The 27,794-nt window shown below is 33.9% G+C and overlaps 4 protein-coding genes across 4 annotated transcripts; all 4 read left to right on the top strand.

Moving 5' to 3' along the window:
- The first annotated feature begins 607 nt into the window (after window positions 1-607).
- LOC119640015 (protein takeout-like) lies at window positions 608-3,301 on the top strand. The gene is made up of 3 exons (XM_038037792.1): window positions 608-752; window positions 2,567-3,043; window positions 3,103-3,301. Exons 2-3 carry the CDS (start codon window positions 2,667-2,669, stop codon window positions 3,299-3,301), a joined length of 576 nt encoding a protein of 191 aa, XP_037893720.1. The 5' UTR covers window positions 608-752; window positions 2,567-2,666.
- Window positions 3,302-9,115: 5,814 nt separating this feature from the next.
- LOC119639999 (protein takeout-like) lies at window positions 9,116-11,090 on the top strand. Its single transcript, XM_038037774.1, has 3 exons — window positions 9,116-9,195; window positions 10,315-10,792; window positions 10,844-11,090. The coding sequence occupies exons 1-3, from the start codon at window positions 9,120-9,122 to the stop codon at window positions 11,040-11,042; spliced, it is 753 nt and encodes a 250-aa protein (XP_037893702.1). The 5' UTR covers window positions 9,116-9,119; the 3' UTR covers window positions 11,043-11,090.
- Window positions 11,091-16,311: 5,221 nt separating this feature from the next.
- On the top strand, window positions 16,312-19,202 carry LOC119639865 (circadian clock-controlled protein daywake-like). The gene is made up of 4 exons (XM_038037548.1): window positions 16,312-16,440; window positions 17,600-18,077; window positions 18,143-18,582; window positions 19,177-19,202. Exons 1-3 carry the CDS (start codon window positions 16,365-16,367, stop codon window positions 18,339-18,341), a joined length of 753 nt encoding a protein of 250 aa, XP_037893476.1. The 5' UTR covers window positions 16,312-16,364; the 3' UTR covers window positions 18,342-18,582; window positions 19,177-19,202.
- A 5,438-nt stretch (window positions 19,203-24,640) lies between these two features.
- Window positions 24,641-27,738, top strand: LOC119639864 (circadian clock-controlled protein daywake-like). Its single transcript, XM_038037546.1, has 3 exons — window positions 24,641-24,793; window positions 26,892-27,369; window positions 27,432-27,738. Exons 1-3 carry the CDS (start codon window positions 24,718-24,720, stop codon window positions 27,628-27,630), a joined length of 753 nt encoding a protein of 250 aa, XP_037893474.1. The 5' UTR covers window positions 24,641-24,717; the 3' UTR covers window positions 27,631-27,738.
- The last annotated feature ends 56 nt before the right edge of the window (window positions 27,739-27,794 follow it).

Genomic DNA, 27,794 nt, shown 5'->3' with positions numbered 1-27,794 from the left:
ATATCAATTATTATTTTTAGTTTATATTTAATTTATTCGATTTTCTTTCCTTTGTAATTAATATAATCTAAGAAAGTGTTGAACGGAGCCACACATGTCTCTGATTAAAGGCGAAAGTTCATAATTAAACAATTTATTTATAATTAAAGTTGAATAAAATAAATAGAGAATCAATGCTTAATGGTGTTCATTAGAGTAGAATATGGTTAATTAATATTTATAATAGAATCCAGTGCCTTAACAACTATAATTTACTTAACAAATGTTTTTCGTAGCAAACTCGTATTTTTTAAGTCCGAAACGCTAGCGTAATGCGCTCATTTCCCCGTTTAACTCAATAATATTTCTATCCAAAAAGAGCTAAGGAATGACATTCTAGTCATCTACAAGTTCTACTTATATTAATTAACAAAGGTTAGTTTTTCTTTTCATTCCTGTTTTAATTAATTCAAATTAATTGAACAATTAGTACCTGAAATATCGAATTATAGAAATCACGTTACCTATTACATTGTAATAAGCGCTTCAACCCGTAAATTGTAAATTTCATTAAGTCATTTCAACGAGATTTCTAATGAATAAAACCAGTTTACAATTGTTACCAAGTTTTAGTTAACAATATTTTCTATAACAGATCGGTGTCGCGAAAAATTTAACTCCAACACTCAATATCGAAATGTGTAAACAAGATTGGAGGTCAACTATTTTTCTAGTATTATATGGACTTTCTCATATCCTCGCTTGTGACTTACGTAAGATTGAAAAATTTATTATTTCATCTTTCGAGTATCTTTGCAATGCTCTACTGCTTAAAAGGACGCGCACTAAGGCTACTCAGCCACTTATTAGTATTGCTTTAAGTTGTGGCCGTTGAACATGTTTGCGAGAAAATCATTTCCAATTTTTCAGTTAATAGACAATAAGTCATGATCAATATCAGTGTTTTGCGTCACCGTTTCACTGCGTTTACTGGCAAGTTTAGCTTAAATTTTAATCGAAGCTGCAGCAATTGATTTAATTTAATCTCTCGTCGACGATTTTTTCAAGTTTACTTATTCTTGATCAATGAATGTATGAATAACACAATGAAGTAAAGCACGTAGTGTGGTACGTCTGAGTGTCAGGCAATTTGTCTGCCTTTTGAAATTAAAATTTCACCCTTGAACACCTTGTTTTGCAAAAGAAATTTGACTCGAAATTTCTTTTATCCGTTCTATAAGTTTAATTTCGAAATCCAACTGATTCCACAAAGGGTTTGCATACACACATGAGGTGACGTATACAAATAAGGGATTTTATTCTAAAATCCTTACGAAGTTTATGGATGGATGGATGGATATACCTTATATATACATGGACGGATGGATCCATTGCTTATTCAAACAAGCTTGGTGGGAGCGCCGGAAGTTTCTTTAGTAATAATTTTTGGTCTATTTTATCAAAGTTCATCCTGGGATATATATATATATATATATACAAGATCTGCTTAGCAATTAACAAAGAAAATGTCCTGAATGCGGCAACATAATTCAAACAGTTTGGCTGAAGTCGATAGACACTTGATAAAACCATGTTGGACTGGGGAAATTGTATCTTCCATGCCTACCATCCATTCGTAGAACAACAAGCCAGTTAAAATCTTAAGTAGTTTAGCTATGCAACTAAATTTGTCAATAAAACGCGTGCTTGAAGCCCTGTGAAAGAATAATGTAATCCAGCATAATGTAGCTTCCAGGTAGGGAGAAAAACGACCGGTTGCAAGGATAAGTTAATGAGCTTAGTTGCTAAGGCATGAAGGCCCTCAGCCGTATATCAATCCACGCCCGAATCTGATACAGTGAAATTTAGTGCATGTTTCCCGTTCCCCAAAGCTGTGCGTGAATTTGAAAGTAATCCTAGCCGGTCAGAAAGTACATAAGACAATAATTTATTTCTCCATGCATTCTCTCAATTCATTACGTTACAATGTGTGCGTGTTTGTGTATGTTTATGTATGTTATCGATGTATGTATGTATATTTATATGGCCACACAATTATATATGTATTACACATGTGAAGTAAATTCACTCTTTCCTACCACTATTTTGATGTGTTCAAAAGGAGAGTTGCTAAAGGTATGACGTTCTCTGCAATGTATCTTTCCCTAACATTAATCATAATAAGCGTTAAATACCAAAGTAATGCTATTATTAAGCCATCTAGTGGAGAAAAAGTAGGTTGAAAATTCCAGAAAAACACCTCGACTGAGAAGTGGTTTTTAGATTCGGACGCATATATACATATCTGGTAGCGAGGCAAAAAAAAAAAACATGTATATATATTATGTATAATGCGTATCCAGCTGAATCGATTTTTCATTTATCTTGCAATCAAATATTTTCTAGTATGTAACGACGGCGAGTACTCGACCAAAGATTGTATATCTTTGGATAATAAAAGTGGGCGTTAAGTTCATGTATATACAGTATGATGGAAAGAAAATTTCGATTCTCATCATAACTATTTCGTTTGGCTCATGTTTCTTGGAAACATTAATTTTTCTTGAAATTTTCTCTTTGCTTTTAGCACCGGAGATTGAAAAATGCAAAGCAGGCGATCATGTATGCATTACCCAAAGAATGAATGATATAACACGTCTTCATCCCGAAGGAAATCCCTTTTTAAAATGCCAAGTTTAAAGTTGGTAACACTCGATAAACTGACAGCGGCTAAGTCGAATGCCAAATCCCCGTTACAGTTAAACTTCGAACTCTTCGATATTAAAATAACCGGTTTGGATAAAACGAAGGTACTAAGTACCAATGGCTTTGAAAAGGGCACTGAACACCATGAAGTAGACTTCGAAGTACCGATTGTGAAAATAAATGCTCGCTATGAGATCGACGGTAAACTGTTGCTGGTACCTATAAAAGGTAAAGGGCACGGAGAGTTTACACTTAAGGATGTACATGCAACAATGAACTGGAAAATTGCTTTTGAGAAGCGTGATGGCAAAAATTACATAAAATCGACAGAGTTATTGCTCTCCACAGACGTGGAAAGGTAAATTAAATTTTATTTCAATTAAATTAAAATTTTCTTTTAATAGTTTTTGATTGCAGCATGATATTTAATTTTGAAAATTTATTCGGTGGGAATAAGGAATTGACCGTCTCAACGAATAAAATCCTAACTGATAACTCGCGAGATGTATGGAAATCGATGGAGAAAGAATTTAGCGCGGGGTTGGCTAAAGTTCTTGATGCAGTTGTATTACCTACAATCGAATGTTTATCTTATGATGATTACTTTACAGATTAAATTTTAATTGTTGCGATTTTTGAATAAATATTTATTGTAACGGTTCGATTGTAAAGGTTTTTGCGGGGTGGCGCATATACTAACATAGATTAGATATTGTTAGAATAAAAAACAAGTGTGAAAATTATATTCGGTCGTGACGAAATGCTTTATATCCGTCACCGTTATCCTAAAAAAGACACAAAAAAAAATGTGAAAGAACCAAATTTTCAAAATCTATGATGTGAAGTGGGCGAAGCTATTTTGTTTTTATTTTCAAAGTAACGCATAGGTGCGTGGGTCATTTCAAGAGTTTAGGGCACTTACAAAATTCTTTTGCAAATTTGTGGGCGTTTCGCTAACGGGCGAATACTATACAATGTTGGTCAAACAAACAGACGGACATGCTTAGATGCATTGTAAATTTGAAACTTGCTAAGAATATATATGATTTATGGAATTATTGACGCTTGTTCCTGCGCGTTATAAAGGTATTGAAAAAATAATTACATTTTTTACACGATACACTAGGAGTTAGCGTGGTCAACTTTTACCATTTTTATATAGGTGCTAAAGCGTCGTCCATATACATTTATCTGCTATAGTTTATGAATAGTGAGTATAAGACCAACTTTTTATTCCTGACAGATGGACGGAGAGACGGACATGTTTAAGCCGATTTAGAATTTGATGCTGACATATGTACTTTGTGGAGTCTCTGATGCTTCCGTCCGTGCGTTGCAAACGTTTTGACAAGGTGAATATACCTCCTATTCTTCGGTGATGGGTATAATAAAGAAGTAAAATTATTATACGCCATTCTATCTTAACGTATTTATAAGCTTAAGTAATGCTTAGCTTATGATGATTACTTTGCATAATATATTTAATTTCTTAATAAGCGATTACGAGTTACGATAATTTGAAGGATTATATCACACATTGCCTTAAACTTGAATGAGAATTTCAATCGATGATCTATGATTTGAAAGATATGAACTAAGCTTTCATTGGGTTCAGAAGCAGTGCTTTCATGGAAAATAGTGTTATTTCGATTTTAATTCAAAGCCGAGGTTAGAAATCGAACGCAGTACATACAAAATGTTCTGCTTGGCTCTTTCTAAAAATCCTTATCCCCTTTTGTAGAGTTTATTTTCTAATAACTTGCCTACTAGTGTCAACTGTGCTAGATTTCTAATTTACTCGGGCGATGTTCAAATATTTTATTTCGTTACAGTGCAACGTGGAAGCGGAAATATTGCAGGCTGATCTGTATGCGATGGTCACATGGTGCTTGACTAATGATATTGTTGTGATTTCTTAAAAATGTAAAAAGATGTCTTTGTCGTGGCGCGAGTTCATGTTCATCAATTATTAGATAATATCTCGACTTTTGATGATCTTCGGGTGATTTTTGATTTCAGGTTGAAATTTAATCGACATTTGCTTACAATTACGAATAAAGCAAATCGTTGCAATGGCTCTTGAAGAAGTGGAGAACTAAATGATTATATACAGTGTTAATTTGGTCAACGGTAGCGTACGCCTCGATTATCTGGGACATTATCTAGCTACTGATGCCATATAGAAAAAAATCAAAAAAAACTTCTCATCTTTACGCTGTGTGGGTGAGGGTAGGAAAGGGAATGTATCCTCACTCCTTCTAGATGCAGATTAAAATTAGTTGACCTTCCCACTTTAGTGAAAAGACGTGAACGTGTACGTGTTTTATTTACGGTTAATCTGATAAAGGGTAATATATGCTCCGCTTGTTTGCTAGGTAACATTTCCTTTGATGTACCTAACTAGTGAACTAAGCATTATTTGTCCATTAGTTTATCGCGCTGCTGCACTAACTATGATCTTCCAAATCCTTTTCGTCCGATGTACAATAAGAACTATCAGTTACCGCATACAGGTTTGATGCGGTCAGGCAATTGTTAAACATATTACTAAAGAATTGCGGCATTGACTAGCGAAACGTTCTGCTTTTGTAATACGCAACTAAATAAATACTTGATTATGATTTGCGTATCTTAGAATTTAAACTCAGTGAATTTATCTATCTGATTAAATTAACATAACCTTGGCACTATAAGACGTGTTATTGTAATCGTTATTTTTATACCTGCAATGATAGTTGTTATTCCTAAATCCCGTGAGGATTAAATTCGTTCCCACACTTAGTTTTAAGCTATCTTAGGTATCTAGTGTAGATGAAGTTTATAGTTAAGTGTTAAGTTAGTAAGTAAGAGACAATATGGAATCCGGAGGCTTGTCACAGTTGAAAAAAAAACAGCTAATATACTTCAAACGTGACTACTTGTTGCAGTTGGCAATGCCTGCTTATGCAAAAGCGAAGTTAGCTGGATATCACCAATGCCTTTTATTCCGATCGAGCCGACAACGCGACTGGAGCTTGCTAAAGAGATAATCTTTTTGAAGACCGAGACACAAGAGAAAAAACCCGTAGGAGTTATACATGTAAGCAAGAATAATGCCTTGATGTTGAACTTATGGTAATAATAGCAACCACAAGAATTAGTTCGCATATCGTTATCGTACTCTGACATAACGCGTATTGTTGTTTAGTCTGTCAACGCCTACAGTGTAAAACTTGGGATATAAATCCCGAAAAAGATTTACTGGTCTTGTACAAGCATAATTTTTCCTATGCTAACCTACGGAACTCTAGCCTGATGGCCTAAGGTAAAGCAAAATAGAGCAGCGACGACATGATGAGGCGATGAGGTTCTGTCCCCTGAATGGCATAAAAGCGTTGCCGGCCGTTAAGTCTCTTCGAATAGCTATAGAAAAACAAGTTTGCTTGGACGCACTTGGATTGTCAAAATCGGGAAATATTCAGATCCCCCTAGAGATACCGTTCCATCGGTTCAGTGTACCTACATCGGCGAGGTCGTGCTAGGACGGGCCAGCTTTTGAGTCTAGAATGGAAGTAAAGAAATGGTTCAGAATCGGAGAGCGGAAAAACTGGGGCTGCGGTATGTCGCCTGAGTTTTCAAAAGGCCATATTACCCCTTCACATTTCAAACGGAAGTCTATGCATTCTCCTAATGCCTAAGAAGGTGATGCAGGAATGAGCTGATCTGCACTTACTGCGACAGTCAAGTAGTCATACAGGCCTTGAAAGGGTAAACAATAACTTTCAGGTTTGTCTTGGTGTGCCTTGCACCATTGAATAAGCAAGACAAGCACAATGACGTGCACCTAATATCGGTGCCTGGCGTTTCGGGGATTGAGGGCAGCGAAAAGGCCGACTGTCTAACTAAAACAGGGCCCGAGGGACCATGTTAGGTTCTGAACATTTCTGTGGCGTTCCAAGAAGTCATATTAACACGTTGGTAGCGTAAGGGGCACGGAAAAAATCGGGTTGCAATTGGAGCGCAGTGGGCAGATCAACGGCAAGCAAAGAGATTCACAAAATGTTCTATCATCGGTGCAGTTTTTAGGCCTTATCAAACATCCCTTAAAATCGAGATCCTCACACTTTGTAGATTTGCTTCGTGGATTGCTACCTTTATAGCGAACATATTTTTTACAATAAACAAACGACTAGGATTAGCTTCTCGGTGTATCGTATGGATTCCTATTCTAACATGAATTCACCTTGTCGAGGTACAGAGGCTGCAGTATAACAATAATTAGTACAACGTGATTTTTCATTATTCATATGACAATAATCTTATATATTATGGATTTATATTGTCCACTTCTCCAACTAATTAGGGCGTCATACTGTGTTAAACTGAACAGTTCCTTAGGCAAATTTTTCATTTTTACTTTAGTTTGCGGTTTAAATCTGAAGCATTCTATCTAAGTTTTCTCGTAAACTTTTTAGTTCCGTACCGGTTGCTTATACGCACGAAGTTGAACGAAGTATCTAACTATCAAGAGATTTTATTATTATTGAATACTCTACTATTGTTCCATTAAACCATACGATTTTTCTAAATAAGAAAATTTATAATCACTCTCCTACGCCGTGGGATGCTAGTCTATATATATATATATCTATATATAGTTTGCCACATGCGATTTTAATTAAGTCATTTAAAATGTTGTGCCTCCTAAATATTCAAAACTTACATGGATGCAGACGAATCAAGTCGCTGCTGATATTCTTCACTCTTTAGCGGCTATTAATGCGTTTCAAATGCCTGTCAATTTCGCGGTTTACCTTATTTCTTAACTTATCAGCTATGAGTTAAGCTACGCGACATACACGCAAGTAGCTTAAAGTTAACTTTGAAATCAAAGCGAGATAGCGAGATTTTGGTCGGACAAAAGTCAAGATGGGCACAACTAATAATCTGCCAGCAGATCAATAAATTAAATGGGCCTGGCATTTCGTTACAATCATTATTTCTTCCATTGAAAGCTGAATATTTTCAATGGTGTAACAAGCACTTTTCTCAATCATTTATAGGCAACGTGTAGCAACCTGTGTATAGTTTTTTTTTAAACGCTAAATGCGCATTGTCGTCAATTTCATTTTGTTGTTACTTTTCAAACCCTACACCACTTGTGGTACAGACTATATTAAGTTTGTGCAGATGTCTATAACGCGCAGAAGCTTTTATTATACCGATCGATTCAGAATTGATCTCAGCCTGTCTTACTGTTTGAGGTAATGAAAGCTACAGGTCGCAACTCTTAAGATATTTTGGTGACGTGTTTTGACCAAAGGACGAATGCTATTGAAAATAGTTTGGATCGGTCCATTGGAAAGGCCGCTCCCCATATAACTCCTAATTTTAAAAGTCGTTATATGGAAAAAATTGCAATTTTCAAAATTTCTTGATGAAAGTAGCTAAGTAATAATGTTACTAAACTAATGTCAAGAGTTTAGACGGGTGCGGACAATTTTTTGAACTCCCCCTTTACATAACGAAAACTAAAGTTAACGTGTCAGAAAGGTCTAATTTTCAATAAGTGAATTTAAGACAAAAAAAATTAACTGTACCAACTTTAGCTATCTTTGGCCTACTTTACAGATCCAACCGTGTATAAGGATTTTCACGTAAGTTGATTCTTTATAGGGCAGAAAAATTTAAATTTTAATATGGTATTAGGAAAATTGCTGATTGATTAATATCAATTAGATATAGAAATTAACGGAGCTGAATTTTGAATAAGTACCTCAATTTTTGGACCGCTTGAGTTTGAGACCATTCTTGCGGAAGGTAAGCTTTTATTTGCAAGGTAATGCAATTTTTAATATGCAGTTCCATAACAGTAAGTTTATGCAAAAACAGGGTGTAATGTATTTGTTCTATGGCAAAAATAAGAATTGTGTTAGACAATGTGGTGTAGGGGATTTAGCAGCAGCGTAGGCCGACTAGAATGTTTTCACTTGTTTTTTATCTCAAATATTGTTTTTCTGATCAAATTAAATTTAAAATGAACGCGAAATGGAATGTAGACAATTGGCAACAATATGCGCTTAAGGGTGAAATCATATTTTAGAAAGCATATAAATAGCCTATTAGAACTATTTTACGCTTTAATTTTTCCCTTGTTATGCACATATTTTTTCTTTTGCTTTGAGAGAGTGATGTATGCAGCCAAACGTGCCTTCGATTAAAGTCAAAAGTTCGGATTTAAACAACTTATGTATAATAATAGGTGTTCGAAATTTCCCAACACATAACTAACATTATAAACACCTCAACTCGTAAATTGTAAATTACATGAAGTCATTTTAATGAGATTTGTAATGTATAAAAAGAGCTTACAATTATTACCAAGTTTTAGTTAATAATATATTCTATAACAGATCGGTGTCGCGAAAAATTTAAATTCAACATTCAATATCGAAATGTGTAAACAAGATTGGAGGTCAACTATTTTTCTAGTATTATATGGACTTTCTCATATCCTCGCTTGTGACTTACGTAAGATTGAAAAATTTATTATTTCATCTTTTGAGTATCTTTGTAATGCTTTAGTGTTTAAAAGGACGCTTATAAAGGCTACTCAATTACTTATTAATATTACCTTAAGTTGTGACCGTTAAATATATTTACGAGAAAATCATTTGCAATTTCGCACTTAATAGAGAATAAGTCATGATCAGTATCAGTGTTTTGCGTCACCGTTTCACTGCGTTTACCGGTAACTGTAGCTTAAATTTTAATCGAAGCTGCAGCAAGTGATTTAGCTTAGTATCTCGTCGGCAATTTCGTCAAGTTTACTTATTCTTGATCAATGAATGTCTGAATAGCACAATGAAATAAAGCACATAGTGTGGTATGTCTGAGTGTCAGGCAATTTGTCAGTCTTTTGAAATTAAAACTTCGCCTAGAACACCTTATTTAAGTCAAATTTTAAGTCAAATTTCTTTTATCCGTTCTGTAAGTTTAAAGTCGAAATCCAATCCAAAGGGACACACCAATCTTACAATTATATACATATGAGGTGACATATGCAAATATGTGATTTTATTCTGAAGTGATTATGAAGTTTATGGATGGATATATATATATATATATGGATGGATGGATGTACAATATAACATATATGTATAAATTATATAAATTCACTCCTCCTTAACCTTCATAAGTATTTTATGTACAGAGTAGTGTAATGTAACGTAACTTGGCTTTCATTTAGAGGGAAAGACGGCCGATTGCAAGGATAAATTAACACGTTTAATAGCTAGCGCTTGAAGGCCCTCAGCCATATATCAGTCCACGCTCGAATCTGATACAGTGATATTTTGCATGTTCCCCATTCGCGCAGCTCCGGCATTTCGGTGTGCCTGAGATATTACGTATAATGCATTTCGTCCTGAATGGATTTTTCACATATCTTGCGATCAAATTTCTTACGGAATGTAACGACTGCGACTACTCGAATAAAAGTTGTCTTTGTTTGGATATTAAAAGTTGACGTTAAGTTCGTGTGTATACAGTATAGTTAAAAGAGAATTTCCATTCTCATCATAACTATTTCGTTTGGCTCATGCTTCTTAGAAACATTAATTTTTCTTGAAATTTTCTCTTTGCTTTTAGCACCGGAGATTGAAAAATGCAAAGCAGGCGATCATGTATGCATTACCCAAAGAATAAATGATGTAATACGTCTTTATCCCGAAGGAAATTCCCTTTTTAAGATGCCAAGTTTAAAGTTGATAACATTCGATCGATTGGAAGCGACCAAAACAGCTAGCAATACGCCCTTACAATTGAAATTCCAACTTTTCGACATTAAATTAAGCGGTTTGGATAATGCAAAGGCCTTAAGTACCAAAGGCTTTGAAAAGAATACTCAATATCATGAAATTGAGTTTCAAGTACCAATTTTGAAAATAATGGCTCGCTATGAAATTGACGGTAAACTGCTGCTGCTACCAATGAAAGGGAATGGTAATGGAGAGTTTATATTAAAAGATGTCCACATCACAAGCAAACATAAATTTATTTTGGAAAAGCGTGACGGCAAAAATTACATAAAAACGGTTACGTTCTTAACCTCCTTAGAACCTGGAAGGTATTTGGTGAACGATATCAAGATTTTGTTTAACAAGCTTTTTTTTTCCAGTGTAACATTTAAATTTGAAAATTTATTTGGTGGCAATAAGGAATTGACCGATGCAACGAATAAAGTCTTAAGTGATAATTCGCTAGATGTGTGGAATGCGATGGGTGAACAATTTAGCAACGGACTAGGTCAACTCTATCGTAAAATTCTGACACCTGGAATGGAATGTTTATCCTATGATGATTTCTTTATAGATTAAATTTTATTGTTTTTGATTTTGTAATAACAATTTTTGTTACAATGGGATTGAAGAGGTTACAGAGCAATTTTATTAGGAATTTTTTAGATAGAAAATAAAAGAATCGAATTTTTATTGGATCATGTTCCTTAATACGTTTAGTATTAAGCTGCGGCAGGATTAAGAGCATAGGGACAAGACAGAGGGAAGAGGTGAAAAAAAAGTTTTATCAGTCAAGTCAAAGATTAGAACCAAAAGCCATTAGAGTAATGTCAATTTGTTCATCTCCGAAGATCAGTTTAAATAAGTCATAAATCAGAAAAAGTTGGAGGAATTTTGATTATTGCTTAAGCTATTCCTTTTCATTTACTAACAGTTAAGAAAATTATATTCGGTCGTGACCGAATCCTTTATATCCATCACTGTTATCCTAAACAAGGCCAAAATAGTAAGAGAACTAAATTTTAAGGCTCCATAATATAGAGTAGGCTTAGTGGGGTTTTTTTCTATTTGCAAAATAGAAGTTTTTGTCGCTTAGGCTTGTGGGGGTTGTAGGCGCGGACTTTCAAAAGTTTAGATCACTCTGAAATTCGTTTGCAAATTTATATTTTCTCTAACGGGAGAATATTTACTACAGATATTACACATTTAGGCAAATGGACAGATGGACATGCTTACGAGCATTCCAAATTTAAAGCTTACCAAGCATTTAGGTACTTTATGGGATTTTGGAAGCTTGCTTCTGCGCGCTACAAAAAAAATTAAATTTTGAATCACTCGTTGCAGTGTCGTTTTACACACTTACACTTAGTTTTAGTTTGTTTTCTTTGTATGTTTCTCTTTATTATTACTAGCTTTCTTTTCTATAACGTTATCTTACTCCTTTTTGTGTATATGTATAGCTTTTATTATTAACATTAGTCCCGTACACGCATGTGCCTATGTTATATTTTGTTATTGCACACACACTCTCTCTCCCTCTCTCTCTCTATCTCTCTCTCCATCTTTCTCTCTCTTTCCCTCTCTATCCACTATACTATTTTGCCTTTTTATATATATCAATTTGCTATCTCTTTTACTCTTTGTAAATTTACTTCCATATTGTATAGTAAGTTACCAGATTATTTATAAATCCACCGGAAGCCAGGGTTGTTATCACATTCGCAAAGCGTATCAGCATATAATAACCAGAACCATGACAGACAGGTTGAGAGTGAATGTCAAGGGTATTTCTTCGCTCTGTCTGTTTGAAGCCATCTGGCTGGTGAACATAAGTTTGATAATCCAGTAAGCATCCGCGCAGAAAATAAAACCGAGTAGCCGCTTAAGGCAGGGATAATTTGAGAACGATACGACTAAACTAAGGAACTTAGACGTTAGATAACGGTTGGGGGTAAACCTCATTTCTCTCTATGGGCATCGCCCATAGAAAATGCGATAAAATTTTGCTATATTTATCTGATATAGCTTGTGAGAAACGATCAAAGAATCAATTTTATGTTACTTTTAAAAAAAATGTTTTTCCCTTTTTAAGTAGCACTGTAGAAGTGTCCTTCGACCAATTTGGCCCTTTTTCAGCAATAAGCTGCGTGTGATAATTTCCAACGCTTCTGTCAGATTCGAAGTTGATAGCTTTAGTTTTGCAGCAGACTACACAGGTGGGAAGATAAGCAGACGGACAGACGGACATGTTTAATTCGATTCAAAATTTGGTGCTAATTAAGTACATTTGTACTTAGTGAGGTCTTGAAGATCCCCTCTGGCCTCTGGCCTCATCCTTCGATGATGGGTACAAAAAAGAAGATTCGATTTTACTAACATTTATAAAATCTTAACGATCGAATGAAGAACTAACAATAACCCAAAGCATGTGTTAAAATATCGACAAAAAAGTAAAGAAGTTTATCGATGTGGAAATAGAAAATTGGTCGACAGCGTAAAGAGGAAAGAAAATAAGAAGGAAATGAAATACTCGCGGGAATATTTTGGTTTCGACGCGCATTTAAATAAATTAACGGGAAGGTTGTAATATAAAGTGATATTTCATCTAACATTTTCAAAGTAATGGACAGACTTTGTGAAAAAATGAAGTAATATTAGAGTTTTAAATTTTCCATAAAAAGTTAAACCCTAAAAAGTTTGTTTAAACAATTTGAAAAGATTAAAACGTAAATTTCAAAACGAAAGAGTATTCTTTCGAAAATTATGATCTAAATTTATGCTCACGAGTATAACTTGCTTCCTTAATTTGTGAGAGTACTGAAAGAGAAGATCAAATAGCAAATTGTATAAGCATATGTTAAATATGTATGTGTTAATCATTAAATACTTGACTATCATTCATGTTCGACATGGCCGTAAACATGTACGCACAACGCAAACTACAATAAGAAACGGACAGCACGGACAGAACGGATGCAGCAGCAAAAAACGACCTCTCAAAACAACTACATCTCATTAAAGGTGTTATAATCTACGGATTCTTATTAAAGCCTGTAAATAAAAAGGTAGAACTTAGATTTAGAGGCAGTCCAAACATAATAACCCTATAAAAGTGCAGTAAGCTACAACACAATCGAAATTATCCAAAATTACAAGAACCATAAAAGATGTTCCGACCACGAATGTTACAGATGTAATGTACAAGGGAATTCAAAGTACGGCTAAGCCTAGAGAAAATACAAGCTGTGGTACCAGCCTGTGCTTGACTAATGTTTTCAGACATTTCCTTCCTTTCAGTTTCCTATTAGTTTAGGCTGATTAGTGATATACATCGTGGACACAAGAGACCTTAATAGGCAACTTTGAGGCATCCCAGAGAATACCGAACAAATCCTCGAAACACTATCATTAATATTAACGCACTACAGGAATTAGTTCGGTTTAGATTCACTACCCACGAAAGCGCATTCGTTGCCTGTCAACGCCTATAGGGTAAAACATGGGTTTACCCACAAATTTACTGGTCTTGAACAATCATAATACTTCCTATGTAAACCTATGCACCTCTGGCCTAGTGGACTAAGGTTAAGCAGTGTAGAGCAACGACGACACTAAACAAAATCCAGTGTCTCCCTTGCACTGGCACGATTGCGGCGATGGGGTCGTGTCGCCTGAATGGTCTAAAAGCGCGGACGGCCCTTGTCCGATAGCTATAAATTAAGAGGTTTGCTGGGGTGCACTTCTATTGTCAAACATCGGCAACCTAAAACCAAGAAATCTTAGGGGTCGCCTAGAGGTTTTGAAAAACTTCATCGATAAATAGTGTTCTTAGCACCACAAACGTAGTCCTCTCCCATCAGTTCTGTGTGATTATACCACTGCGATCGGGCTGGGAAAGGCCAGTGTTTGAAGCTGGAAGCAAGATGGAAGTAAGGAAATACTACATCGATCGTTGAAAATTCGAGAATAGAAAAACCTGGAGCTCTAGTTTTCAATCCATCCATATTCCAGGTAGAAGTCTATGCAATGTCCGCATGCGCCTTCGAATGCTTAAGGAGGCAATGCGGGAAAGAGCTGATCTGTATTTATTTAAAGACTTTATTCAAAGACTTAAGGTACTCATAAATATATATATATATCTTTATTTCTTCTATGGAAAGCTGAAATAATAATCCATATTTTCAATGATGTAACAAGTACTTTTTCTAATCATCCATAGGGAGCTGTACCAACTATTGTATAATATTTTTCTTTTTAAACATTAAATGCGCACTGTCGCCAAATACATTTGAGTTTAACTTTTTACACAGTACACCTCTTGTGGTAGAGGATATATTAAATTGTGAGGACACGCAGAAGGGGTTAACACCTTTTATTATACCGATCGATTCAGAATCGAGATAAGATTGTCTGTGCGTTTGATGTCTGTCTAAGAAAATTTGTGTTCAAGGCACGGGTCGTAACTTTTCAGATATTTTGATGACATGTTTTGACCCAAGGACGAACGCTCTTTAAAATGGTTTGGGTAGATCCACTGAAAAGACTATACTCCATATAACTCCTAATATGAAAAGTCGTTATAAGGAAAAAATTTCAAATTGGAAAATTTCTTAACGAAATTGGGTAAGTAATAATATATCTAAACTGATGTGAAGACTTTGGACGGGTGAGGGCAGTTTTTTGAATTCTCTCTTTACATAACGAATACTAAAGTTTATTTGTCAAAAAGGTCTAATTTTCAATAAGTGAAAATCAGATCATAAGAGTAATTTAAGATAAAAAAAATTAACTATATCACATTTGAGCTATCGCATCCTACTTTTGGATCCTACCCTACATAAAGACTTTCACGAAAGTTGACCTTTTATAGGGTAGAAAAGCGTAAATTTTAATATTTTGCGATAAAAATGAATGAATAATATTCACTTTATATAGAAATTAAGGAAGCTGAATTCTGAACACGTACCCCAATTTTTGAACATTTTGGACACAACCAGTCTTCACGTAAAAAGAGGATGTAATTTATTTGTTTTATGGCAAAAATAAGAATCGCGATAGAAAATGTGCTGTAGGGGATTTAGTAGTCAGCCTAGGCCGACTAAATTGTTTTCACATGGTTTCATTTAAATTTGTTTATCAAATTAATTTTTCTATTAATGTCAAATGGAATGTAGACAATTGGCAACAAGCGCCTGCTTAAGGGTTATATGCTGTTTTAGAAAGCACGTACATGTTCAAAATATCTATTATGAGCTTAACATTTTCCTCTAATATGCATAATCTTTTTTCTTTTGCTTGCTGCTCTTTGAGAGTGCGATGAATAGAGCCACACGTGTCTTTGATTAAAGTCAAAAGTTCGGATTTAAAGAATTTATTTATAATAAACAGAACAAAAAGAGAATAAATGTTTGAGTTTATTGGAGGAGAATATGATTAATTGATGTTTACAGTAATTTCCGGTGACATAACAGCTATAGCCCGCTTCATGAATGGTTTTTGTATCAAAATCGTATTTTTTAAGTCCGAAACGCAAGTGAAATGTGTTATCTCAACTTTCCCTGCTTAAACCCAGTAATAGTTTTCTCGCAAGAGTAAGTAATGATGTTTAAGTAATGACGTTTTAGCTAACTACGAGTTCTACTAACATTAACAACGGTTAGTTCTTCCTGTAATTCAGCTTTTAATTAATTAGATGAATAATTATTAATGGAAACATTATGGAAATCAATTTACGATTGTAATCACAATTGTACCTTGTGCATTGGAAACTATTTAAAAAATAATTTTAAGCGGTTTCTAATGAATAAAACCAGCATACAATAGTTACCAAGTTTTAGTTCGCAATATTTTCTACAACGGATCAGTGTCGCGAAAAATTTAACTCATAAATTCTATATTAAAATGTGTAAACAAGATTCGAGATCAACTATTTTTCTAATATTGTGTGGACTTTCTTATATCTTCGCTTCTGATTTACGTAAGATTGAAAAATTTATTATCAAAATGAAAAAAGGATTTTCACTATTCGAGCATCTCTTGACGTTTATAAAAATAGTTGTATAATAATTTTTCAAGTTTTGGATTGACAATAAGTTATGGTCAGTGTTTCGCAAAATTTTTAGATGGTTTCATTTCGTCTATAGAAAATCATCTAAAACTGCTATTTTTTTTATACCCACCTAAGGAACGCATGGGAAATTGTATAAAGTTTATCCATGCTGAATAGCAACATTAATGAATGGCCAAAAGGTTCAGAAGAGCCTTCCTAGCGGTGCTTTCATTAATTTTTCTTGAGGCCAGAAGGGTCAGAAGGGCCTCTCTAGCTGTCAGTGTCTTTAATTCAGTTCAGTTGAAGAGATACGGTGAGTTGGTATTTGACGGGACAGCATTCTTCGAAAATCTTTTTTCAAGGAAAAGTTGTAATTTTTTCCTTTAATCTAACAATATTTTTCTTAAAGGAGATTGAAGCAATTAGAGATCGGCTAATCTTACTAACGTTAGTAAAGGTTAATTAGCCTTTTCAATCAAGTTTAAGTAATTCAAACGACATATTCGCGGTGGATGTAAAATAATTTTAAGAGATTTTTGAGACATAAAACGAGTAAGTTTCAGTTAATAAGGGCTAGTGAAATATGTAATTCCTACGTTGTCTTGCGAAATTTCCATTGTTGTAGTGCATCAAATTAAAATTTTTTCTCAATACTTATACAAGGCGCAGAAGCAGGTTACAAAAACACCATACTGTATGCGCTTGTCTCCTAGTGTGTCCCTCTGTACGTCTCTCCAACTGAGTGGTTTCTGTGGCACCCTTAGTACCTTAGTACTAAACCTTAGTAGTTAAATCACCTAGTAGGCAGACTCAGATGTGAAATCTCCTAAAGCATTTCTGTGATTTATTTTATTTCAGGATTTTAAGTGTAGAAGTGTACAGCACTCTATCAAGTTTATTATGGTTAATTATTTTCAAATATCATTGTCTCTACATTCGATTTTTTGCAGATTTCGTGATGCAACTCTGGTTTCATTTCGCATTCTAACGTATTCCAATAATGGGACAATTTTGATTGTTAATTAATTTATCGAAACATCTTAAGAGTTTTTAATTTTTCCTTAATTGTTTTTTTCAATCTTTTTAGCGCCTGAAATTCAAAAATGTAAAACTGGCGATCACGCATGTATCACTCAAAGGATAAACGAAGTAATACGTTTGTATCCTAAAGGGAATCCCACGTTCGGTTTGGACGATTTCTCATTAATAAAACTGAATAAAATTTCAGCGGCCAAGAAGTCAAGCAATTCACCAGTGCAGTTAAATTTTATTCTTTCCAACTTGGAATTAAGGGGCATAGAGAAATTAACAATGTTTAGCAGCAAAGGTTTCGTCAAAGATATCAAAAATATTGAACTCGATTTTAATATACCATTGCTCAGAATCAATTCGCTCTATGAACTTGACGGGAAACTACTGCTATTACCCATTAAAGGAAAAGGCAATGTAGAGGTTATATTGCACGATGCGCACTTTGTAGTTACAATTAATGTGGAATTGGAAAAGCGTCAAGGCAAAAATTACATCAAATTTAAGAAATTGGTCGCTAAGGTGGAACCAAAAAGGTATAATTTCAGAAATTAAGGAAACTAACAAATTTTCTTTTTAATTTAACATGATTTCGTTTCAGTACAACATTTAAATTTGAAAACTTATTCGATGGGAATAAAGAATTGACGGATGCTACAAATAAAGTGTTAACTGACAGTTGGCAAGATGTGTGGAATGAATTGGGGAAAGATTTCAACCAAGGATTCGCAGATGCCCTTTACCTTATTTTAACGCCAGTAGCGGACTCCATATCATATGATGATTACTTTGCAGATTAAATTCCATTTTCTATCATTTTACAGAGCTTTCTTTAGTTCTGCAAACGTTTAAATTGGGCTTATGGAGTAGTGTATATGTTATAGTCAAATAAATATAAATAAAATTTTGAATCAAAGCTTCCTGCGATGTATACCTTATTTTTTTACAGAGATAACTTTTATAGAGTATATGCACCAAACTCACTGAACAATTCCTATTTGGTTTAGGTGAATGCTGCAGCACTCATTTTCATTACATGAGGTAAATGCAATAGCATTTAAATTTTAAAGCCACTTGTTACTCATTTAATTTTATAAAACCTGTAAGCACCAAAGTTACGCAGCTTTTTTTGGTCCTACAACAAGTTATAAGTTATTCTTATGTATTTAAAGTAGGGTAAGTATATTTGTTATCATCTTGTGTGTATTACAGGACCGCTGCAATAAGTAACAACTACATAAGTAAGAACGGAATGGAATGGAAATATCACATTCGAAATAACTTAGTTGACATATTTCGAGTGTGATCAAATAGCCGATTGGCAACGCTAATTCATATTCGAACAAAAGTACAAAGAAGAAGAAGATGACTTCCTTCTTCATTCTTCTGGAGCGAAGCGTCGACGGGGTAATATTTAATGCATCACCGTCCGATATGAAATCTGTCATCATCCGTTAGAATTGCACGTTATCGGTGCCGAATTAGGAATATTTTGGTAGATGACCGTCCGTTCCGTCCGTTGACCACTGACGATAGGTCATTTAAGTTAAGTGTAGGTGTTTTAATTTTAACGTTTAGCCGCTAAGTTGTTTCGTGACATAATTATTATTATTATTATTATTATTTTAATTTTAGACTAATGAATTGAATTCTTAGACTAAAAAAAAAAACATTGAGCACTAGCAACACAGGCTATCGGCTCTGTGACATAATTAATAAAACGAAGTTATATTAGAACGTCAAGAGATCTTACGATTTTTATTCAAATGAGGAATATAAATCACTAAGATAAGGACGTTATTAATAATCGCTGAAGCTTGCAGCGTTATCAAATCAGGTAGGAATTTTTTTAAACAAGAGGGAAAAGCGCCTTAACCTTAATTTTTTATAATTATTATAGATTTCAAAGCAATAAGCAGCTTATTCATCAGATATTTATAACCTACACCACTTGTGACTTAAGGTATATATATTTGAAGACCCTCTCATATAACGGTTCCAATGGAAATTGAAATTTGACATGGTGAAAAGATCGAATCTCTAATATTTTATAGTGAAAATTGACAAAGAAATCTATCTATATAGCGAGCTAATAACTATACTAGACGAAATGGCGTGAAATATGTCGTCGTGGTCGATTATAATGTTCTTACTTGTTTTTTTTTTTTTTTACATTAATCTTATGTAAAAGACCGTTGAAAGTTGTAAGACTTCGAAAATACAATGAATTTGTCAATGAACGTTAGATATTTAAACAGTTTCATATCTTATAGATTTTAATTAAAAGGTATCAGTCACTTAATAGGGCATAAATATTATTAATTAATTATTCGTACACAATTCCAAGCATTGCAAATTTAAAATGTAAAATAATGCAAAAAATTAATCTAAAAGTTTAAAAAATGATAAAAACCAGTTTATTTAATTTGTTTTAAGATGTTTCTTATTATTGACACATTCACTTTAGAAATACGTATGTCCAATGCAATTGTTTTCGATTTTTAAAATTCAGAAGTAACCATCAGTGCCCGGTTCAAGTATATAGACTATTAATAAGCTTAAGATTTCCTATCAATTTAGCCGAGTCCGTCTAGTTGTTCTTTTTTCCGTACGTTAGTCCACCCCTTTATTTATTCATCCGTCGGCAGATTTTCAATTGGTATTCTCTTCATTGTTATAAAGACTAACGTGATGACCGATCGGTCTCGAAAATTGATTTGATCCGTCTTTAGGCGCACCCGCGTTAGTCACGAAGCTATAAGTTGCAGTGCCTTCCAGCTATTTGTCTAATATCCAGTTCATGCGGAAAGTATGGCGAGCCCCTTAAAACCCCAATAAACATTGAAAGGGAAAATTTTCTTACAAATACATTCAAGATAGAACAAAAGCTATAAATTATAAGCCTATATAGAGATATTAAAGTAAAATCAATTATTTCCTGGAATCAACTACAGATACGTAAAATGTTACATCTACCTACTCGTATTAGTTTGAGGTAATAAATATTAAAGAGTTACAATATTTGACTTTGTTTTACTTTGCACTCTTAACCGTATGCTATTGCACGCTAACCTTCTCATTATATACACTCTTGACCTGAAGGCCACAAATTATGTATAAACGGTTTATCTTTCGTAAGCGGTGATGCATCCCACAAATAAATATATAAAATTCTTTTTCTTGTACTATCAACTCATTATTGGATACAAGTGATCGCATGCTCTTTATGATATTATTGTATACTAGCTTATATTATTAACAAGCCGGGCAAGGTCGACTATTAAATACTCTACTATCTAACACAATTCTTATAATTATTTAGAACACAAAAATTATATCTTGCTCCCTACATATTGATTCCATGTGCTCATTTATGGGGAAGCGAGCCCAAAACCCAACCTAATGTAGCACAAGTTTAATGTTTACGTAGGGCAGGATTCAAAAAAAAGTGTGGATGTTCAAAATATTGTAGAGTTAATTTTCGTATAAATTTTCGTGAAAATCCCTATTAGGGTACGAACGTCCAAATTTGATACAGTTATCTTTTTTATGTTAAATTAGTATTATGATATAATTTTCATCGTGAAGCATTGAAAATTATATTTTTTGTCATATGAATTTCAGTTTCCGTTATATGAGAAGGCGTTCAAAAGGTGTCTTAGTCGGTCCAAAGTTTTCATATCAATTTAGAATGCCGAAATACTACTACTTAGCCAATTTTGCCGAGACATTTGGAAAATTGCAATCGAAAAAAGTCGACCGATCCGAATCATTTTCAATAGCATTGGACCTTGTATAAAAACACTCTACGGTACCAGATTTCATCAAAATATCTGAAAACTTGCAACCTTGATAGCTTGAACGCAATTTTGCATGGGCAGACAACAGACAGATAGATAGACAGACAGGCTTAGATCAATTCAGATTACGATTCTGAATCGGTCGGTATAATAGAAAGTGGGTCTCTCTTAAGCCCACAGCGTTACACGCGTCCGCATTAATATACCCTGTAGCACAACCGGTATAACCCAAAAATCTTCTTCTTGACTGTTTACTATTATTATTCTCAGTCCTTTCCAATTTCGAATGTTATGCAGCCACGACAAATGTTTTACGCCAATGCCCCGACGACCATCGATACGGGCTTCCTATATTAAGTGTAGCAGTTCATATTTTTCTCTACAGACCATGTGTTCAAAACACGTAGTTTTCCGCATTTCATTGCACCTTAATAGCTCAGAGTTTATTATTGGATATGCGATCTACCGGCGATATTTTTAGAACTTTACAGCAACACTACATCTCAAAGACTTTCAGTCTGTTCGTTGTATTGATTCTCAAAAAAAGTAAAACCTTTCATAAAATGTCAGCGAAGGTGTAACCCGATTTCCCGGCTCGCTAGAATTTTCTAATACTTCGTTTACGATGATCCCGCCATTTCTATTCTTCTGTTTATTTATTATGTCGTGGTCACAGTCCTCGAGTAATATGGACCTAAGGTACAAAAACTTTCTACATTTTGGTTATTAATTGTTATAGAGCCATTTGTATATGGAGTTCTCGATCGACTTACGATTGATTATACGTTTAGTTTTGTTGATATTTAGGTTTAACACAAACTTGTTACTTCGATCATTTACAACTTGAACTATCGTCTGCAGATCTTGCATATTATCTGTTAGGATAGTTGTATCGATCGATAGCAGGTTCTAAAAAATTGCGCGAAATAATCATTAGACAAATACATTTATGAGCCGTTTGCAATAGTAAAAATCAAATCAAGATAATAAGAGATTCGTATTATACATGAGAGACCGGAAAAGAATTGCATTCGTTTTCAATCGACTTTTCTAATACTCATCGCGCTACTTGATCGCGAAGAGAGGGTAACGAAATAATCATTACACAAATAGATTTATGATCTATTTACAGTAATAAAAATCAAATCAAGATAATAAGATATTCGTACTATATATACGAAAGACCGGAAAAGAATTGCATTCGTTTTGAGTTGAATGTTTTAATACTCATCGCGCTATAGGGTATGCGATATTTGATCGCGGAGGGAGGGTTACGATTATTAACCCGATAAACGACTGATAACAGGTTTTAGAAAATCGTGCGAAATTATCGTTGAAGCAATAGATTTATGTTACAAATCAAGATAATAAGACATTCGTATTATATATGAAAGACTGGAAAATTATTACATTTGGTTTCTGTAAATCTATTCAACGTTAGCCTGTATACGGCATTCGAGCGCGAAGAGAGAATTATAATCGATTCCTTCGATATGCATAGGTTTATAGACGGTGAGACAATAGGAAAGAGCAAAACGGTATTTATGTAGGCCCATCTGGAAAGTACACTCATCTCGAACATTGTAGTCATGGAAGTAATTCTAATTAATGCATAATCAAGGGGGACAGGGCTTGGCAAAAGTGGCTGTCACCATTTACGTTAATCCAAAATATATACACTCTGTGTAGCCTTAACAGCTATGTGTTTTGTGCATTCGAGTCGTTTCGACGCGGCTTTGTTTGTTTGCTATTGCCATATAAAAAGAAAATACCGGTTGTTACATATTTAACTCAAACTTTGTTTGTTGGTAAGTGATTAGATTCTATTTAGCACATTTAATAAGAAATCGAAGTAATAGAATTTGTTACAAATTTCATATAAATTTTAACAGAATTTAAGATGATGTTTTTGCACTTTGATATGAAGTAATAAAAGTAGAAAAGTTATATTCGACTATGGCCGAATCTGCTATGCATCTAACAATTTTATCTTAAAAAGCCAATCAAAGGCGGCGGCGATTTTTTTCTTCTTTTGTATCACAAAGAGTAGAGACAATTAATATAACTGCAGGCAGATGGACGGCTTGGCTTAAATTACTCCAGAAATTGATATTGATCAAAGTCTTTCTGAACGTTTCCTCCTGTACTGTATGACCCACAAAGAGTATAAACAAATTTTTGTTAGGACAGCTTAAGGCAGACGGACGAATTGCCTTAAATTGATTCGGAATCTGATACTGATCAAGGTCCTTCCGGATGTCGCAAATGTTTCGACAAACTGAATATGCCGCAATTATTACATTTTTCTGAAATGAGCAGTTAAAACAACAAAAAACAATAAAAAAAAGGCAAGCGAACTAGAAGATAATCGTGGATGGTAGTAGAGAATTTTATCTTCAAGTTGTACGCGATTGGTTTCTAGATGTAAGAAAAATTTAATTGAAACATTGGCATACATTTTCAAGACATGTTCTAACGTGTTAGGTGACAATGGCTCGTTTAGGATATTCTCCTGGTGAGGTCTCCAAAGTATTTTGTATAAATATTTCCATGAGTTCAAATACTTACAACCGTATCTAAAAGCATGAAATCTTTATATGCTAAGCAGATCCATTCCATTTCTATTAATTCATAATAATAAATTGACAAAGAAATCATCATCATTACCGCATTCGGACCAAGTAGGTCTATTTTTTAAATATCTTAGCATATAAGGAAGGATGATGAAACGTAAACCCTTATGTGCCAAAAATAATTAATTTTTAATTTTTTGGCGATGAAAATTTATAAAAGATTTGAACCATATAAATATATATCTTGGACTCCGCTCCATAAAAAATATTTCAGGAATATTGATCCTTTCAGAAAAAAGTTTTATTTCTAATATTTTACGATGAAAATTGGAAAAGTGACTTGGACCAGATAGATCTAATTTTTAGACCTGAAATGTATTTGGTGGGGGGTTGATCATGACAATCAAACAATTATATGGAGAGAAAGTTTAAAATAATGGGTAATTTTTGGTGTATCAGTAGCAGATGAACGAAATAATTCTGTCTAATGGTCGATGTTGCTCAACTTGTTTTATTAAAGTTCAACACGGAGAGAAAATCTAAGCAATTACTTTAGCAAGGGTCAGTTATTCTTTCTTCCATGTATTAATTAATTCAAATTAAACAAATAATTTTCATACATTTCATGATACAATGTAATATTCATATTGCATTACCTGTATATAATAATTTATTTTACAATGTCGCTGATGTATAAAATCAGCTTAAAAGAATTACAAAGTCTCAGTTACCAGTGCTATCTGTGACGGGTTAGTCTCGCAAAAAGAGTTCGCTTTTAAATTGTACAGTGTTTTCGAAACGAAATGTGTAGACAAAGCCAGCGATTAAGCTTTCTCCTTATTGTGTGCGCCGCTACTCATATCCTCGCCACTGATTTACGTAAGATTGAAAAAATTTTTTTTCAAATTTTTCGTGAAATACGTTGGCACTGCATAAATATCAAGTTAATATTGCGATCAATAAAGCGTTTCGTGTGCTAAAATTTGGTTCGCGACGGGATTCGAAAAGTGTAGAAAAGTGATGGATACTTTATTTTATCCTTGCAAAATTTTCATTCAGAAAGGGAAACTTTTCCTTAGAGACCTTGAGGACCTATTTCCATATATCCGTGTTTTCGTCTTAATTGAAAATACAATAAAAGCCTTGGTCTCCCATTAATTGCCATTTTCGTTAGATTTCAACCTCGTATCGTTTTTTTGCGGATTTATCGCTGAAGAAAAATAAAAAAAAAATAAAAATAAAAAACAATGGAAAAGTTTGTTATCAGCGATTTTTATATAACTTTCGCTTTTCGTAATACTGTTTACGCTAATTGAAGTCATTTAAATCACCATCCGATAGTTTGTTTTCTTTCTCAGTTCGCGAAATTAACAACGTATTATATATACGTTCCTTAGGATACGTTTATAGAAATTCAACCCCAGTGAGTATAAGTAACTAACATCACGAAATGAGGAGTTAAGTCAGATTGAGGAGTTGCTTGAAAATTCCTTTGAATGGAAACAGAATCAATGTGTGTATATTGGTTACATAGTATTTTAACATTTTTTTCTTCACTTCATCCCAAAAGCAAATAAAACGTGTTTTTCAAATTTCTGCGCAGATGACAGATACACTTACAGGATCATTTGTGACGGAAAGCATATTAAGTTGTGACACCCAGACGGACTTGACGAACTCTCTTTTAGTATACTGATTTAAGCTTATTTATCCGCCTGTGTGGTTGATCTCTATCCATGCCTCCTTGTGTTCAGCTTAAAGATCAAAATTTTTGAGATATTTTGATAAAAAGAATGAAACGGTATTGGAAATAGCTTCGATCGGATTATTTTTATAAGTGATCATATTGCGATTTCTTCAATTTTGCGAAAAAAAACTCGCTTAGTAATAATAAAGTGAAACCTTCGAGGGGGTGAAGGAAGGGGCAATTTTTTAAACTCTTTGACATATAACTGAGAAGTAGATTGATTTTGCAAAATTTATTCGCCAGACATTTCACGGTTTAGTTTTGCTTCCATTTAAGCATCTCCGCGAAAAGTTTGCCTTTACATGGAAGCGAGATATAATTTTTAGTGTTTGGCAATTATTTAACATATTTAATGATCGTCCTTGCCCAAGCATAATGTTTTTACATGTCTTTAATTTCGTTTGCCTTGAAAACGACGAGACGTTATTCAGTTAAGCTACTTTAATGCTTCATCTTGTCATGAAATGCTTTCTCAAGTTTGATTCGTTTCGAGTGAGGTTATGTGTTATATATGCCTGGATGCTATATTTGTATTAAGAATGAGCTCGGCCGCAAGTAGATGAATAACAGTTTTCAAATTGTATAAAACAATCATTATTCATCTAATTGTGTTGGCCTCTTTAGCGGTGTACACGTATACTCGTCAAATACAGAGTGTGTATGTGTGTGTGTGTGTGTAATATGAAATTAGGATGTAATGAAACAAACGACTTGACTAAACAACAAAGATATTTGTTAAATATGTTATATATGTGGCATACATGTACATTTATAAAGACAAAATTTTAACTTGACATCCAACAAAAACCGACGGACAAAGCATTACGTGTGTCACACTTGTTCACCAGGTGATTAATTTTAGTTTGTTAAGACGATGGTGGAGAGTACTTTTCTTCAAATTCTTTTCCTTTTTTTTTGTGCTCATCGGTTCACGTTAATCATATTGCTTTCATTGATTTACTTTATTCACGCATTTTAAGCGTGGAAGCGTACAACAGCATTCTATCAAACTTATTATGGTTAACTATTTTTACCGTTCAAGTTCATTTTGAATTTCTTTTGTCGGCGTTGTCTGTATTCGATTCTTTGATGATTTCGTGAAGCACCTCTGGTTCCATTTCGCATTCTAATGTATTCCAATAATGGGGACGATTTTGATTGTTGATTAATTGATCGAAACATCTTAAGAGTTTTCAATTTTTCTTCAAATATCCTTTTTAATCCTTTTAGCGCCTGAAATTCAAAAATGTAAAGTTGGCGATCATCCATGTATCACTGAAAGGATAAACGAAATAATACGTTTGTACCCTAAAGGGAATTCCACGTACGCTTTGCCAGATTTCTCATTAGTAAAACTGAATAAAGTTACAGCGGCCAAGAAGTCAAGCAATTCACCAGTGCAGTTAAATTTTTTTCTTTCCAACTTGGAAGCAAGGGGCGTAGATAAATTAAAAGTGCTTAGCAGCAAAGGTTTTGTCAAAGACATCCAGCAAGTAGAAGTCGATTTTACTGTACCGTTGCTCAAAATCAATGCGCTCTATGAACTTGATGGGAAACTACTGTTATTACCCATTAAAGGAAAAGGCGATGTAGAGATAACATTTCGCGACGCGCACTATGTAGTTACACTTGATGGTGAATTGGAGAATCGTCAAGGCAAAAATTACATCAAAATGAAGAAATTAGCCGTTATAGTGGAACCAAAGGAGTATAATTTTAGAAATTCAAAAAAAATTTTTTTTTTTTTAATTAAATGTGATTTCGTTTCAGTATAACATTTAAATTTGAAAACTTATTCGATGGGAATAAAGAATTGACGGATGCTACAAATAAAGTATTAACTGACAGCTGGGAAGATGTCTGGAATGAATTGGGTAAAGATGTCAACAAAGCATTCTCAGATGCTGTTCACCTTCTTTTGACGCCAATAATGAATGCAATATCGTATGATGATTACTTTGCAGATTAAATCTTTAAATTCTATTATTTTACACATTTCCCCAAAACGTATAAATTGGGCTTATGGTGTGGAGCATATGTCACAATCATATAAATAAAAATAAAATTTTGAATCAAAGCTTCTTGCGATCTATTTTTTTACAGAGATACGGTCTGTTTGATTTAGGTCGAAAT

Source organism: Glossina fuscipes, unplaced genomic scaffold (assembly GCF_014805625.2).
Source record: "Glossina fuscipes isolate IAEA_lab_2018 unplaced genomic scaffold, Yale_Gfus_2 114, whole genome shotgun sequence".
Classification (NCBI taxonomy): domain Eukaryota; kingdom Metazoa; phylum Arthropoda; class Insecta; order Diptera; family Glossinidae; genus Glossina; species Glossina fuscipes.
The sequence above is the reverse complement of the archived record's forward strand: the minus strand, read 5'-3'. Positions and strand labels throughout refer to the sequence as shown.